Source organism: Hippoglossus hippoglossus, chromosome 10 (assembly GCF_009819705.1).
Source record: "Hippoglossus hippoglossus isolate fHipHip1 chromosome 10, fHipHip1.pri, whole genome shotgun sequence".
In the NCBI taxonomy this organism is placed as follows: Eukaryota; Metazoa; Chordata; class Actinopteri; order Pleuronectiformes; family Pleuronectidae; genus Hippoglossus; species Hippoglossus hippoglossus.
This window is the reverse complement of record NC_047160.1, coordinates 6,390,368-6,408,547: the sequence shown is the minus strand read 5'-3', so window position 1 is coordinate 6,408,547 and position 18,180 is coordinate 6,390,368. Positions and strand designations below refer to the sequence as shown.

Genomic DNA, 18,180 nt, shown 5'->3' with positions numbered 1-18,180 from the left:
TATTGACGTCGCCACATTGTAAAATCCCTGCTTTGGTGAATCCACTGTTTTCACAACCAAAACACCTGATAGAGAGAGCATAGAAAATACAACACATGCTGTAATAAAGCTTTAATTTCATGTGTAATCCTACAATGTACAGCCGATGATGAACTGTACATCCAAAGAGTGCTGCTTGCTGATTTTGCAACCAGAGTGTCGCTGCATAGATTACATATTCATTCAGTGACTGCAGCACACCAGTATTAACAAGAGGACTTTTCAGCTGGGATTTATGTGCTTTAACTATATATACCTCACTCAGTCATTACCCCCTAGAGCACTTGCAATGCCCTGCAGAGGAAAAGTTATCACAGCAATGACAACAATAAAACTGCATGTTTTTGGGGGGTTTTCAAGATTGTTATTGTACTAAATCCTTGTCTGGGTACCAGGAGAGTGGAGCCTCCCTGATAAAGTTGTTTCCCTGTCATCTTTAAAAAATATTCAACGTTAAAAAAATATAAATCTGGATAAAAGCTTTTGTTAGGTTTCTCTCTGAAAACAGCAGAAACGAGCCCACTCGGACACATGTGCTGTGATTATACAGAGGTTTGTGCACATTCTGGCAGTAGATTGATAAAAATGAACATATTTAACAATCCTCTTTAAGGGAATAACACATATATGTTACATTGATCCATTTTCTGAAAACACTCAATGAGAGACATCTGTTTGAAGTTGTTTTCCATAGGCTGTGTGTTTTGTGTGCTACTTATGCACTCTAACTTCCTATTCTAGCAGTGTTTTGAACACCTAACATTTAACAGTGTCATCCACATTGTCTGTCCCATTGTTCAAGTCAATGAATTGTAAGGGCGTCTTTAAAACAGACTTTTGAAGAATAAATAGCTGGACTGGCTGCGACTGGATACCTGGACCCATAGCCACCCATGTGTGCCCAGCAGACAGTTGGGGCTAAATTTACATTGATTTGATATCAAATGTCACAGTTGGTACAAGATTGGATCAACTGGAGGACTGCACGTCTGTGATTCATTTCGGGGTTTCCGGGGTAGACAGAGAGTATCCGGGCCAAGAGTTCTTCTTCTGTTCACCGCACAATGTCTGACTTATTTCTTTTATCACATGATTCAAACAGTGATACGTTTTGTAGGCGTTTCAGCAGACAACATTTTGGCGGCAGCTATCTGAACATGAATACAGATAAATTAAAAAGCCAATAGTCAATGCATTCTGGTCAATGTGTTCAACCTCTTCTGCTCTTACTGTTTACCTGCAGGCTCAAACATGATTGGTCAATTGTTAGATTACCTAGGAACAGAAACCAGCAGAGTTGGTGGTAAACTAGTACTTGTGATTTTTAGTTAGTTGTTATTTTCATTTAAACTGTTCTAATAGCTAATTGGTACCATACAACTTGTGGCTTGTGTCAAGCTAACGTGAAGCTCACTCAATTACAACGTCTCCAGAGACAAGCTGACAGGCAGGTTTGAACAGAGTGAAGTGATTGACAGCAGATTGTCGAACGTTTCCACACTCCTGGATCATCGAGGCAAAGCTCCTGGACCAGCTGGTGGTTCTCGACTGTGACTTATGAGAGATTCACGCACATCTCACTCTCAACAAAAGCAAGAGCCCTTTGCCTGTAGCCTATATATTTAAATAATGAAAAGATCTGTGAGCTTACTTCACAACAAAGTCTTGGTATTAAGGACAATTTATGTAGAGGTTTCCATGCAACATTAAAAATATATCTATATACATATATATAAATTACACCATACTGCTCTCCTTCTTGCTTTTTAAAAAAAGTAGCCTTCAAGAAAAAGGTAGCTATGTCTGATTGGGGCCACGCCCTAGAAGTGTGATCCAGCAGGTTATTCTAATGATATTTGATGTCCCACCGACAATCAGGGTTTCCCCAATACAGAGCCATGTAATTGGTCCCAGTAGGAGAGAGAATGAATTCATTAAACTTTATTATTAGTATTCATGATTCTTTAGGAAAGTTGAGAAGGACTCTGTCAGAGAGCCCTCAATGAGTCATAAATCATAACAGGGTAAATTAAATGCTGACAGTGTGAGGAGTGCAGCTGGAGTCCAGTCTTCTCAGATATTAATTAACAACAGAGACCTGTAAACTTGAGTGTGTGTAATTGATTCTCTCTCTCAGTGTGTCATTGGAGGGGGGGAAAAAGCAACTTGAGGATATTAATTATGTACAAGCGACATTGGTTAATTTTCCTGAATGGTTGGCGGCACACACATGTGGTTCAGTGAGTAGATGCTGCCTGGTGTGTTTACCTGACTTCACTTTCTTTAATGTGTCCCGCTAGCTCTTCCACAAACTTCTCCCCTTTCATCCAGTAGATGATGGGCCTCCTGCTCTCTCCACTGTAGCCGAAAAAGGCCTTGCAGTCCAAGCTGAGAGGCATACCTGCAACACACACCACAACACTGTTACGATACACACTACTGCACGATGACAGACGGCAAAATCCTCTCCACTGTAACTGCAACATGCTGTGGTTTGGGCTAAGGGGGAAACATAAAGGTAGCACAACAACATGACCGTATCGATGAAGGCAAACAGTAAAACCCGCAATGGTCCAGTTTGAGCAAAAGGAGGCAATTAATGAAAAAGTTGGTGTTTTAAAGAAGCTTATAATGTATAACGAGGGGCCTGTTGCCACCCTCAGGAACCAATGCAGACATCTACTGTAGGTGTGCCTCAGGGTGCCTGCTTGACGTCCCTGGAATTTAGAAAAAGAATTAAAGGCGAAACAGATAATTCTCCTGGTGGCAAAAATGATCATGAGTGAGAAAAGAGCGAAACAGTAAGAGTTACTAAAGTTACTTCTGAAATGGTCAATTTTCACAAATGACACAAACAAAAACTTCTTGAATGACCCATGGTGATGTGTAACTTTTTGCTGTTTGTTGGAGCCACATTAAAGTTTATTTATTTATCTACAATTTATTGTTGTTTTTATTTGTGTTCGTAAGCTAATCTATGGCGAGCGTAAAGGGGAAGGTGGGTGACGGCAGTTACTGTTATTTACCTCAGCTTCGTCCTCAGCCTCAACATGAATAGCAGGTGAATGGACTTTAGACTTCTGCATTTCATTTTCTTATTCTTTTTAATTTGCAATTATTAAAAAAGTGAACCACACAACCTTTGGATACATTTTTTGTTAGACTTGGCTGCAAGTCTAACAAATTTGCCGCTAAACCCACAGGTCAACCAGGGGGACCCGGAGGCTAAGCTGCTTTGGCACTAATAGTTGGCACTGGATGGAAGAAGTGAGGTGAAATGGTTTTTGGATGTAGCTCCTAGGAACACTTGGCTAAGTGAACTATATGTCCTAAAATGAGCTATTTTATACGATAATTGTGTCCTTAATGTGTTGAAAGGGCAGAAGGCAACACACAAACAAACACACACACACACACACACCTAATCACACGTATATGAGTTTAGTCCGCATCCACACATGCTCTCACACACCCTCCAGTAAGACCTTGAAACCACCAGTCTCTGATTACAGCTATCAATGGTGATGATGGAGCATTAATGAGCATTCAGATGAGCGCTACCTCGTCAGGCAGTCAATTAGCAGATAATTATGATATAGTGCAGTATTATCATAATGATAGCTCTATCATTACAGTCAAGCACCACCACTGAATGCTGAGGTTGAGTGTTTATCTTTGTTTGTTGTCAGATAACTGAATATTAACACTGAACATTTTTGGTATTGACTGTAGCCAGTGTCATGCAGAGCGAGTGGGAAATGCAGGGGTTGCTGTGCGAGTCTCTCTCTCTCGTCTTTGTGTAAGGTAATCCCCGGAATTACTATTTTAGAAAGAACTGTCCAAAGGTAAAACATTTCCCAAACTGGCTCGGTTTTGGCTTTCATTTCGATCTCGTGGTCGTGGCAAAATGCAACCGTTTCATCTGGAAATGTCATATTTCTTTTCGTTTGCTTTCATTGCATCATGTAGTCCGAGGGAGAAGACAGAGGGCTTTGAGTTGTGTCTGTCTCCAAAATGGTCAATTCTAACAAGCCAACAAAATGGTTTGCAAAACCTCAAACGTCTCACATGTGTGTGTCGGTGGGTTGTCATGGTTTACCCTTGCTGTGGCAGGCAACATCCTGTCACACACACACACACACACACTGCACAACTGGTAAATAAAAACATAACGTGGGTCAGAGTGAAATTAATTTTGCCTGATTGTGTGTGTGTGTGTGTGTGTGTGTGTGTGTTTGTGTGTGTGTGTGTGTGTGTGTGTGTGTGTGTGTGTGTGTGTGTGTGTGTGTGTGTGTGTGTGTGTGTGCGTTAGCTCCACAGTAATTGATTAGCACCCTGAGGGAGTGTTTGTGTTCTCAGCATGTTATGGTGATTAAATTCATCAGTTCTGTTTGCACTTGTGCGGCATGAGGGTGTTTGTATAGGTTGGGTGACTTTGTGTGTCTATGTGTGCGCTGATCACCAGCAATCACATAACACGAGTCCTGAAGTCCAGTCCACAAATCATTCCAGCAGGTCACTGTTGTGTGCTTGGGGCTAAAGCAGCAGGATGAACACCGCTGAAAGGTTGGTGCTGTCATCAGTATCAAAGAGAAACTCTGTACCAGTGATTGATGGGAGCTTTCTCACGTCGGTGCATCGTCACTTCACACGTCTGCTGAGTGCGATCACAGCTGTATTCTCTGGTGTTAACCATTGTGGAAGAACTCCTTTTGACCAATCAGAGGTGAGTTTGTAAACAGAAGTCACATCACGCGAGTCAAAACTGATCTGGGTCCAGTCTTTGTAAGCTTTGTAAGCTTGAGTAAGCTTGGACTCTTCTGTGCTGTTCAGTGTAGCCTCTCACGTATTCATCACACACACATGCACAGAATAAAGCAGCTGAATGTGAGCATCAGTCCAGACTGTGCTTGGCAATTAGTTCATTTTCTAATGCTACCATCCGAGCAGGAGGAACTGCTGGTTATCAGACATCTTCATCTGTTTCCTTCTGCCTTGTGTTTTAAGGTTGGCTCATGTCTCTGGCACAGATTATGTTTACACTGCAAAAATAAATAAATAATAATAATCCTAATAATTTCACTGCAGTTTTTTCGCAGCATTTGATTTGATCGCATGAGTCAGGAATTAAAAGAAGATTAATCTTCTGCTCTAAACATGGTTGCTGTAGATGTGATTTCATGGCTGTTCTCCATTGCAAAGTTCCAGGTGTCAATCAACTGATCAAATGATGTGCAATATAAAAGGAGCTCTGGTTTGCTATCAAAGTCTACACTGCTCCCAGACACTGATATTTTCAAATGATTTCCTGAAATTTTCGGAACCAGCTGTATGAGAGAACACAAATGTCCGACTAACTTGCTCAGGACATTTGTGCTATATGAATGCAGTTCATTCTCAGTTCATTTTCATAGCTTGTGTTTCTTTTTTGAATTGGACTGAATTGCTTGTAAAGCAAATATAAGGTATTTATTTAAATTGAATACTGTTTTAGCTTATTTACTATGTAAAGCAATGTTTCATGTATGCAGCCTTTACAGTTTTGAGTGATTTTAAGCACTTCTCATTAAACATTTAAAACGCATTCATCATTCCATGTTATTTATCAATGCATTCTAAAAAATGTTGATAATGTTGTAAAAATCTATAATCTATAATCTTTTACAAGAGTCAACCTTTAGATTTGAACTAATTTAAAAAATGTTCTTTGATAAATATCCATCCAGACATGGAAACTTTCTTAAATAAATACAATGTTTAGCACTAAAACTCATACACCATCCATATGATATATAGGTTTTGAATCTCATTATCTGCCAATTTATTGTTTATTATTTTTGTGACATTTATTTCATACTTAATAACAAAGAACTAAATGTAACCAACAGTATTAATACCAAAGCACGACCTGTTCTGACAGATATCAGTAGAAACTGATCTGAAGAAGGCAGAGATGTTTCCATTCATGAACAGTGAGCGGAAGGAGCAGAGGATGATGGGAAATTCATGGAGGCACAGAGGGAGTCTGTCTTCTTTGCGTCTTCCTCTATAACTATTGTAACTTCTGTTCACATCATTAGTCTTTTGCACTTGTCAGTCTTCGGGTTTCCCTGTTCCTTGATTTTCATTTCTGTTCACTAAAGCAGATTCTCTCTCATCTCTCGACGTCTCGCTGTCTCCTCTCCGCACCTTCTGTGTGTCAGGTTTCTCTTTGTTATCATTCGCCATCTATGTCTGCTCAGTCTTTCTCCTCCTGCCTCCTCTTCCTGTCGATGTAGACAGACACTCTTTAACCTCCGCACTAACAAAATACAGACGCTTTCAGCAGCAGCACTGCAGAGGTTCAGTTCACCGGAGAAATGTCACTGAAGTGGAGTTCTGTTCACAACTTTGCCTAGTTCTCCCTATCATAGGAAATAACCTGATCTACTGACCACTGTTTTTCAGGAGTTTATCCTAAAGCAATGCATCGTCTTCTAGAGAGCAACTAGTGTTTGTCCTGTGAGCACGACACATCTCTAAAAAACATTTCAAAAGGGTTTGTCGATAGTTTGTTTAGGAACACTTAACAAATACCATTTGGACGTACACGGTTTTCAGGTTGGGTATGAAAACATATCATTTGAAAAGTAACTAAAGCGATGACCAATGTAGTGGATTAAAATCTAATTTGCCTCTGAGATGTAACTGAGTAGAAGTATAAAGTTGCATAGAATGGAAATGCTCCTGTTAGGTTCTCAGGTGTAGGACTTGAGGATGCAGTTGAGTATATTTAGTCAAATATTCTAGGCAACCGTTTGAGTCACTTGAGTTATTATTTGACAATCTTCAAATTCATGCTACTTCATACATCTACTCACAACATTACGGAGGGAAAAGTTCTAGTCGATCAGATTTATTCGACAGCTGTAAACACTTTTCAGATTAAAACTTCACTGAAAAAGATCACAGATTCAAAAAGTGGTTTCCAGCATTTTTTACCTCTGAACCTTTCCAATAAACCACTTGGGGCATAGTGCAACAGCTCAGATGACTGTGTGGCAGTTCCAGAGATAAATTTCTTATTTTCTCTCCCATTAAAGACTGGGACCTAACAAATTAAAACTAAAAAAACTAACAATATTTCACTAAAAAAGAAAATTAATGCAAACATTTGTATCATTTACATTATGGCCCACTGAAGGAGGCTGATCTCTGAAGTACTCAGCTCTTTAAAGTATAGTAGTTAAAACCATTTCCAGCTCAGACAGCTACATCGGTAAAATGATGATGTTTTCCCCTCATCATTTGTGCTCCATGCTGCTACAACCTCCCAAAGATGATTAAAAGAAAATTGAAAGAACGTTTGAAAAGGCTCATTCAGGAAACCACAGCATATTAAAAGGAGGATGCCAAACAACAATTCAAAAGTTTCACCCACCAGCTTTCGGCTCCCGGCCAAACAGAAACGTCTCAGATGGAGTATTTTAGCACAGAAACAACTATGTGTCTCTGTGAGGAAGTTTATATTGCATTCATCATATTACATATGAGGGAAAGCCCTGTGAACCTTGAACACATTGAGATATGATGAGTGACAAAACAGTATTCTTGTGCAGAAATGAAATGAGAAGCAGGAGGAGCAGATTCTAGTTGAGGGATTTTAGGCAGGAAGTAGGACCATTCTTAATGAGGGAAATGAATCACTGAAAACTGGTTTTACACACACACACACGCACACACACACGCGCGCGCACACTCACACTGACAGAATCCTGCATCAGTTGACTTGACGAGTACGTATGACAAAAAAGGACCGGTGTTAATAGACTTGGGATTACAGTATTAGATGTGATATATTTTTTAATTCCGTGTCATCTGTGATTCAGCCCCTTCATTAAAACATGGCCTACTTTTCACTAGATTAACGTTAAATAAAGGTTATTGAATTGAATTGTCCCTTTTCCCTGGAAATCCAGCGGTGTCAGGGGTGCAGGGAGTTCCAGTACAGCTGAATAAGTTTTAATTAGCTTCACTAGATCATCTATAGAAAGATTGTTGAACATGGATTCCATTCAGAGTAGTTAAAGACAGATGAGAGATATTAATTTAGCAGTTTATACAATATGAGTCATTGACCTGCTTCAGGGAGGATAATGGTTACGATGATAGGTGAGGTGCAGCCAGCTTGAGGAGACGAGAAAATTCAAAGTAGGACTTTTGTATATTTATGCAGTGATTTCATCACAATTATTGAAAAACGTGTCTAAAGCCAATGAACATAGATTTATTGGGATGCAAACAGGATTTTATTAATTTCCATTTTACTCTTGTGATGCTTCAAGAAAAGGTTAGGTTGGTCTGTCACACTGTGCATGGATTGACGGGATAGACAGATAGATAAATAGATAGAGCACACATAACACTACCTCATCAAAACTTATATACACAAACTTATACACTTGACTGCACAAAACTTCACTATAACTTATTACTATACTATTTACAAATGACTCTGCTAGCATGCTAACATGCTAAATGAAGAACATGGCACAATTTAGCTGCTAACATGGCCATGACAACTACTGGTCTGTTAAATGATGTATGAGCGTGAATTTCAAATCATCTTCCTTTTCCGTAGGAGATAAGGATACAGACTTATTTCTGCATTTCCAACCATGACGGTCTGTCAGTCAGTCAGTCTCCGCACTCAGACGAATATAGCATGCCATTGTTTTTTGGTAATTTGTTCAGCTTATATTTCCTCTACAGAAAGTCTCTGTCCTCTCAGAAGAAGACCTGCTTATCTGCTTCAACACAGCACAGCTTGTGTCTGCAAAGGTTGAAGCATTGATTCATCCATCACTGTGAGCATGGAGCCAGTGAATGTATCCTGTTAGCACAGAGCCTAAAGGCACTTAGCAGGCACGTAGCACCATAGGGGACGATGGTTTTATGTTGATATGCTTTCATCACATAACACTTTCTTTTTCTTAAAGCTGTCAGTTGTTGCAGCAGAGAACCAAGACACTTCAGACAGCGAGCTGTGGCCAGTCAAAGCTTGCATAAGCACACTGTTTAATTCTGGCGGCAGCATGCTCCAGTGACATGGACTTTACCAACGCACTGATCCTTTCCACTTAAATACTGCTTCTGTGCTGCCGAGTTAAAAACATTCTGCAAGAGCTGCACACGTCTGGGAAAACACTAGTGGTCCTATTAAGTCCAGACAGCTCCTCCAGAGCCACAGTGTTCTCAGGCTTTAATTTAGGGGCCCCAATTATCACATTTTGCCTAAAACTCATGTCACATCCCAGTGGTTCTCAACCTAGAGGTCTGGACCTCCACGGACTTACTGGATACATGTGGCAGGGGGTGACAAGAGTGAAGGGACACATAGAACATAATTGCTCGACAGTTTATGTTATTTAATTGTTTGACAGGCACAATGAATAATGCGTGCAGCAAAAAGCTATTCTCATATGTCGGCTCAGGGCTGGTAGAGGGATTTACAATATGAGTAAACTTGATGATATCAAAATGAACTCACCATGAATTCCAAAGGGAACATCAGTTATCTATTGATGGACCAGAGCTTTAATGATGATGGTGCTCTCAGAGGTAACCCCACCCCCCCGAACCAGAATATCATACAAGCCATCATCAGCATGTGAATACAAAGACCAAACAGACAAGTCCACTGTCGTCTGCCAGAGAATTTGGAATAACAGAGGAAACACGGTCTGCTATCTCTCCTACTGAAATGCACCTTGAAAGTGGAGTTCCCTCTATATGTAATGTTCCTGATGTTATTTCGATGGTTCACTCAGGTATTTTCTAAAACACATGCCTATCTTTTATACAGGTGATCCAGGGGGGGGGGGGGGGGGGGATTTGATGTCCATCAGGTCTTAGAAGAGTCTCTGCAGAAACGAGATGGGCATTGAACTTGCAGATCTCATGAATTTCACAGCTGCATTATCAAGTCACTCTGGCAATGACTTAACATATAGAAAACCTTTCTCCAACAGACTCAGTTACATGAAACCTGAAGCAGTACTATTCATAGAGCCTGACGGGAGATTCTACCATGAAGGATGTGCAGCAGATGACATGACTGAAAGAAGTGAGGAACCAAAGAGAAAGTTCAGGAGAGACTTAAATCATCTTCATATCATCTTCCTAAGTAGAGGGGAAAGAAACACAGACTGTCCATCTGCTTGTCTCTCCCCATTTCTGTCTTCCTATCTTATGTGCACGCACGTGTACACACACACACACACACACACACACACACACACACACACACACACACACACACACACACATTTCAGAAATATATGATACATTTCTGTCCATCTGCTCATGTGAAAGCACACACAGTATTAAAACCTCTAGGTGGTTTTGAAGTGTGTGTGTGTGTGTGTGTGTGTGTGTGTGTGTGTGTGTGTGTGTGTGTGTGTGTGTGTGTGTGTGTGTGTGTGTGTGTGTGTGTGTGTGTGTGTGTGTGTCTGAACCAGGTATGGGGTTTATGTGGGTTGTCTTGGTAACAGCTGAGTTTTTGGTCTTGGGCTCCAAGGGAGCGCAGCTGCTCATGGCAAAACAGATGGTGCCTCACACACATGTGTGCGCGCGCGCACACACACACACACACACACACACACACACACACACGTTGATGTGCCAGTAAGTGGGCAGCTCAGCTGTAACCTGGGAGGCTGTTTCATTCTGTCTATTTACAGACATCCTGCCTCTAACAAATTATGAATCCTTGCTATTATTACAGAAGCTGTGAATGGGGCGGTGACGTTCACCCAAAATCTCGTCCTTTGTGCCAACCACAGATCTGGAGATTTCAATAGAAATCGCTGCAGTCGTTTGCCAAGTGGTCATTGCTGCGCTGCTGTTGAGATGCACTTCCCTTTCATACTGGGTCTAGTGCTGTGATGTCTGCTCGTGGCGGATATATAAAATGGAAAATGCATCACTTCCTGTATCAGAGTATATTCCCTAAGAGACCAACTTAGTACTGGGTATCGTTCATTTTCATGCGATACATGTTGACAGATTAACCACATATGGTCTTTGCTTATTAAATGACAGATGTTTTTGGAAATAACTAAAAATAACTTCACAGCTAAAGCTGTTTTAAAGGCTGTGACTATAGCTGGTGAGGATATGACCGCTGTGGTGTGTCTGGGAGAATGCAGGGATGTTGAGAGGGCTATCTGCACTGGGGTTTAGGTGTGTGTGGTTAATGCTAACAGGCAGCCAGTGGACCCACTGTTTGTATAACTCTCGACACTCGACAATTCTACTCACAGGTTTCTGAACACACACATGCATATATCTACATTGTTTGATCCATACACAAACAAAAATGTAAAATGAAGGTTTATGATTTTAGGAGAGTATTTAAAGTTGTACTGCTTTTGAATTTTGGACAGAGCTAGCTGCTTGCCCCCTGCTTCCAATCTTAATCCTAAAGTAAAATGGGGGGGGGGGGGTAAAGCAAGCTAAACTAAACTGGCTCACACCTGTAGCTTCAAAGTTAAAGCACTGATCCTCTCATAGAAACAGTTGTTTCTTTCCCCATGATACCTGTTCTTTTAATAATTAATAAAAAACATGTTTTCACCCCTGTCAGTTGGTAGGTTTGTTTGTGACAGGAAAAGACGCCTCAGAGATTGGCACAGATTTCTTTTTTTATTACTTTCCTTCAAATTGCGAGATAGGGCATTGTTTTTCTCTAAATTTTCATTAATTAAGTATGAATCATGGATCTTGATGAAAAAACAATCAGATATGTTAAGGGAACCGATAGTGTGTGCAATTTGGTGGAGCTTGATTGAATTTAAGTGGACCTTTGGCCCTTGGAGGTATGCGCTCTGGTAAGTGCCATTCTATTTTATATAGCTCTGTTTTTCTGGCCCCATACATCAACACACAAAATCTCAGATTTATCATGTGACACTTTGAAGGGGCCCAATCCTGAAGAACCACTTGGCTTAATCAACATATTGTGTGTGTGTGTGTGTGTGTGTGTGTGTGTGTGTGTGTGTGTGTGTGTGTGGATACCAAACTCAGTTGGCTTTGAATGAATCATCCACCCAAAACCACCAACAACTATACCTCCTCTATGTGTATTTCACAGGTCAGTTCTGATGGGACTCGATCATTACACTTCCTTTTTACACACTGAAATATTCATGTACACACACACACACACACACACACACACACACACACACACACACACACAATCTCATATGGCATCTGTCCAGAACAAACAATCTGTTTTGCCTCAAATCATAATGGCAACTGCACATTTTGACTACTTATGGGAAATCTTGTGAAAAATGAAAAAGCAAACACAATCAAAGTCAACAGGAGCTACTGGTTTTAAAATACTGCTTTAAAATGTTTTTATAATTAATCATTTATTTTTAACTGATGCAAATCCACATTTAACATGTTTACAGTGATATGAAATCCTCAGAGAGCGCTGTGCAGATTTCCAATATAACTTGACATTACAATCCTGCATGAGACTGAATAATATTTGATAAATATGAGATGGAGAATCACTTCTGGAAAAGCTGAGGCTCAATTTCCTGTCTAACAGGAAATGAAGCTGCCACAAAGTTTGAAAGAGACATTTTTGATTATTATGAATATATAAAAAAAATGTTTCCTTCTTTTTCTGTCTTTGTTCTGTCTCTTCATATCTGACTTCATCTCTATTCTAAGCATCCACTCCCCCTCTATTACTTGATTTATCCTGAGACACACACACATATCACCTGGGGTGATTCCCACGGAATTAATAACTCTCTCAGGAAAGTAATAAAAATAAATCCAGCCTCCCTCTTTGTCCATATATGGCCATTTCCTGACAGCTCTAATTAACCAAGTCCTTTATGCTTCTATTGCTGACATTTGATTGGCTGGGGGGCTGGCCTCGTTAAGAACAGTTTTAAATTAACAGATGAAATTAGATTGGAGATTACAGCAGATATGCTTGACGAGGTTAATTAAATGACCAGTCACAAGGGGCTTGTTTTCAATTCCACGTCACTGACAGATTCTGAGCTGATATCGTTTGTCACACCGGAGTTTCTGTCTGGAAAAAATATATTTTCCAAAGTAACACTAATCTGCCTCTTAAAGGGATAGATCACCGGAAAAATAAAAATTCACTCATGATCTACGCACCACTATGCCAATGGAGGGGTGGGTGAAGTGTTTGAGTCCACAAAACGCTTCTGGAGTCTCTGGGGTAAACAGTGTTGCAGTTCCGTAAGCCCCGACATTCATAGTCGACTCAAAATGGCGTCATTTACACCGTGTTTTAAGCCTAAAAGTCCGCAGATATCTTCCTACGAGGTGCATGCACGGACCCTCGGACACACCATCATGTGGCTATGTGCGGTAGCTTAGCCACTTCCAGTGGACTTTTAGGCTTAAATGACCTCGTTTTGGGTCGAATATGAATGTCGAGGCTTGTCCAGTATGGAGGCATGTTATGTCTTTTCTGTTGTATTATTACATCTGAAGTGCAGGTCACCGGTTACTTTAATTATATTGGACTCTGCTGCAACAAAGTTTACCCCTGAGATCGGCATATTGGTTAGGAGATAATGAGTGAATTTAAATTTTTCTGTGAACTATCCCTTTAACACAGGAAAACATTAGCATGTTAATTTTAACATATTATTCTGATTGCCACAACTCAGAGGTAACAGTATATTCCTTACAAGACATAATACGGCAATCAATACAAGTTGTTATGTCTGACATGTAAGCAAATAGTTGCCTATTTTGAAATCCAGCAGACACGATACAACAAGCTTTGTTTATTTATGTGGAGTTGTGCATCTTGGCACCTGATGTATTAAAGTGCCATATTGCATCTTACTGACCTTTGTTTTGGGCTTTTCAGCTGCTAAATGTTTCACTATGTTCCTGTTTAACTCTGTCTGGCGATGGGCAGGTCACATATCGTTGGGTTTGTCAGAACTTTCATTGAAAACAGCTGCTGCTGGAAACTAAGCTAATGGAAGTAGTGGAAGTAAACCAAGATAAAAATGCTACTTTTGTGAAATGAAAAGAAACAAGGTAAAATAAGATAAAACCCTCATATTAAAGATATAAACATATGGGCCTAGGCCTTGTCTACACTATTGCGAATATTTTCCATACTGTCTCCCTCCAGACAAGAACATGAAAGTGCCTACAAACGCACAAACAAGTCAGTTGTCTGTCAAATACCAGAGAAAAACGCTGTGGTCCAAGTAATATTGGGCAAGGCAGACACCTGTGAATGCCAGTAATGTGCTGCAATTTAGCTGCTAACTTGTTATTAGACCTACCAGTGCAAATGAGAGAAACCAGTATATTGCCAGAACTGTTGTTGTATCTGCCATATGTTCATTACACAAAGCAACATGTGCCAAACACGCTGTGATGTCATTGCCCTCCGTCTTCAATGTACACATGGACAGAGAGAAACTATTTTTTGAAAAACTGCAGTTTGGTTTTTTTCGCAACTTAAAACGTTGTCTGTGTGTGGATGAGAAAAAGGTTTGTTTACATGGACTGAGTATTAAACTACTTCTTTGACTACAGGTTCAAAATGGCTATAGAGCCAAATTCACCCCTCTGTCAGCAACAACTAATAATCTTCAACAAAATTGAACATATTGCATGGTGGTTGCATCAGGTTGCTTGAGACTGTTCAAGTGTAGCTAATGAACTGGTAAGTTAATGTAATTGAAGTCAGTGTTTTTAGTTCATGCAATTCTGAGAGTTTTGGCTGCTTCCTTCTTATCAAGCCAGAAGGGCCATGACAAACCTTACATCTCTGTGTGTAAACTGGTAGAGTTAAGTAAGCACCAGCCGCCAATGGAAATAAGGTCATAAAAGATGAAAAAGAATGAAAGTAGGAGTGAGCAGATGGTTTGAGCCTTTGGGAGGGTTGGACTGTGAGCTGAATCTAGACACAGGAATCAGGAGAAGCTTTAAAAAAAAGATAAATGAGAGAGAATCAAGTGAGCCCACAAGAGGTTAGGAGTGCTAATAGTTTTGGTCTCAGTGGTGGTAGTGCTATGTTGGGGGGGGCGGGGGGGTTTCATGACAGAACTGGGTGGCAGGTGATGGCTGACTGACAGCTGTTACCCCAGGGTCCCGAATCATCTGAGAGCGTTCTACTTCTCGAGCTCAGGGCCAATGGTTAACAAAGTTGACTAAAAAGAAGAATTGCTTCGAAATTTTAATTTGGTCCCCAAATTGTTGGAGTCATCTGTGGTTTGAACAGCTGTAGGCCGACAAGTGACTGGACAATTTTAATTTTGAATATGGTTTCAGGCTGTTCGGTTTATTGTCGCATTCCCAGTCGGGCAGGTAGACTGGAAAGAAATACTCAGGGTCCTTCTGCTTGTTAGTAATTCGTTTTTTTGCAATACAAATGTATCATTAATATCACAAAACCTACAACAAAGCTCTAAAAGAGACAGATTATTTATGAAATGCTTTAAAATTGTATCCTTCAGTTACATTTTCACATTATGCTTTTCACTTATTAATTTTTAGACTACAAAAGGGCCTGAATTCATACATTTACTTTAGGTGTTTGGTTTTCTTATGATTTATTGATTCTGTTTTAAAGATTATTTAATGCTTGTAATTTTTGATCTGGGTATAAGTGTCATAATTGTGGTCATTTGACAATCCGTCATTCTTCTGATGAGATCTGGAAATGACAGTCAGCCCCAGAGGCAAGCGACTTGTGGAACTAGCTACTTATTTAAGTCCACTTGCTGGTTTATTTACATGTGTACAGCTGTCGGAAATTGGTTCGCAATATCTAAGTATTAGCATGAGAAGTGTTTTTTTTTCTTTTTACGTAATTGTCGTCCAAGGGAATACACACATTCTGTTTTTACAAAAAAAGTCTCAGCATTTAGTCTCCATCATTGTTTGTCTCAGTCATAGACTGTATATAAAGATGGATGACACGTCTCCACTTCCTCCTATGACAAGAGTCTGCGTAGTGGCGATCGGTCCTGTCAATACACAAGCTAAACCAATCCCCATTTAACCTTACCTGTCAATGACGTTCAAATATCAATATCAATATTCAATTAAAACCAGGATTATTTAATAAATGAACGCTTGAACATACATTAACCAAAATAACTATGTAAAGTGACAGAAAACATTTTGCTTTGACTATTTAAATTGGTCCATGTACTAAGAGGAGGCTGGACCTATACTGCAGCCTGCCACCAGGTGGCGATTAAGAAGCTTTGGCTTCACTTGGGGAGCTGTCATGTCATATATACAGTCTATGATCTCAATTGAACACATGTCCATATGCTTTCTGCTGATAAGTGAACGAGGTTTTGGACAGAGCCAAAGTGTGACAGTTAACCAGTAAACCAATCTGAAGGAAAGGGAGAGATGTCACGTCCCACTTGACAACAACACATTACCTTGAGAACAGGTGCCTTTTCTGAGGTCACTGCTCTACAAAGCCAAGATGTGCTTGCTGCAATATATCTGCAACACTTATTCTGAAACCTACATTGAGGCCATTCCATGAAAATGACTGTCCTTCAAACACCCTGCTATGTATCTCTGTCCTGAGGTCATGAAACGCCTTTTTAAGTCAACTAAGATGAGCAGTGTTACCTGTTGTGAGGAGGGAGAGTGTTAGAGACCTGTTAACCTCCATTACACATCTAAAAGTGAGAGAAACAAACTATTCCACTTAAGATCCCTCCTTGGATTCCCTCCTCTGGCTCCTGCTCTCACAGCTGGTAAAGGTGTGAAAATGTTAAGTGGGGTTAAAAAAAAGTTCTGCCCTCAGAGACCAAATACACTCGAAAACAAATGTACAGTCATACACTTATAATGAATGAATTAATGGACAGAAGAGGATTATACTGCTACAACAAGAAAGTATGCCAGTGTAAGGTAAATGAAGACAACTCTCATCTGCTTGTTTTATTCTCTGTTACACATTTTATAAACACTTTTTTAAATTGTAAAATTGGGCGAGTAACCCTCATTAACCCTCATTCTGTTAAACAAGAATATATTCTTAAAATAATGTAAATATTATAATATATATAGAGTGGGAAAGAACTCTATAAGAAGTTTCAGAAATGAACTCTGGAAAGTGTCAAGAAAATTAGCTCTGGACATTTTGCTTTTCCTGCCAGGAGGCAGGAAATCATGTGTTTAAGTTTACAGTTTAGATTTGAGCTCTAAGGCTATTTGTTCACCTAGTAAACTACAGTTTGACAAAAAAAAACACTCTGCCACAGCTTGATGTCTTCTTCAGCAGGTGGAGTTGCTCAGTTGTCATGGAGATGGCCTTTGGCTGGTCAGAGACTGATCATATGAAATGACTGTATTTGGGACACGGCATTAACTGAGAGGGGTTCAGAACCCATCATCATCACCAAAGTCTTTAGAGACAGTAGATAAAGTGCCCTCACATATAAAACCACCTGTACAGGGGCGGATCAACGTCGGTGTTGGTCAGTTAGTTTTATCGCATTTGTCACGTGGGGTAATGAGAGACACAGTAGAGGGCAGTAATGCAGCTTGACGTTGGTTGCCACCCGCCAATAAACCGAACTAAGAAGAAGAAGGTCTAGGATATTTTTCCAAATTAGGGTCTGTAAAGGGGCCACATTCTACAAAGAGGGGCCAAGTCCAACATCCAATTCTTTGATATATGCTACGGCCATTAACGACACACAACCTCAGTCTGATGTATTTTATATTTTTCAGGTTTCCCTAACGTTCACTTGATTATGGTTTGAAAGTGTTAAGGTGTTTCAATTTAAATTATAATGATGCTTAATCGATTCAGGCAAGTGAGACTGTACTTTTCAATAATGGATTTCACGTGTCTTTGATACTGAAATCAGACGTGAAATTAGGTAAGAAAGCAATATGATTTAGGCCTAAAATCATGTGCACAATTTTTTTTTATTAATCCAATATTATAAAAATCGCAAAATTCTGTTACATGGAAAACTATAAGAGAATATGTGTGTGTCAAACTTAACGAAGACACTCAAGACACTGCAGCCCAACCTCAATCACACTCAAGTCATTAATCCCTTCAGACAGACACACGCACGCACG

General features: G+C 40.0%; 1 protein-coding gene across 5 annotated transcripts in view; it reads right to left on the bottom strand.

Annotated features, from left to right (window-relative positions):
• il1rapl2 (interleukin 1 receptor accessory protein-like 2) overlaps positions 1 to 18,180 on the bottom strand; it is a 373,733-nt gene that overhangs the window by 27,694 nt on the left and 327,859 nt on the right. For all 5 annotated transcript variants that reach the window (XM_034597454.1, XM_034597453.1, XM_034597457.1 and 2 more), the window contains one exon: positions 2,308 to 2,440. In XM_034597454.1, coding sequence (XP_034453345.1) covers positions 2,308 to 2,440 — 133 coding nt within the window. The remainder of the gene's footprint in view (positions 1 to 2,307; positions 2,441 to 18,180) is intronic.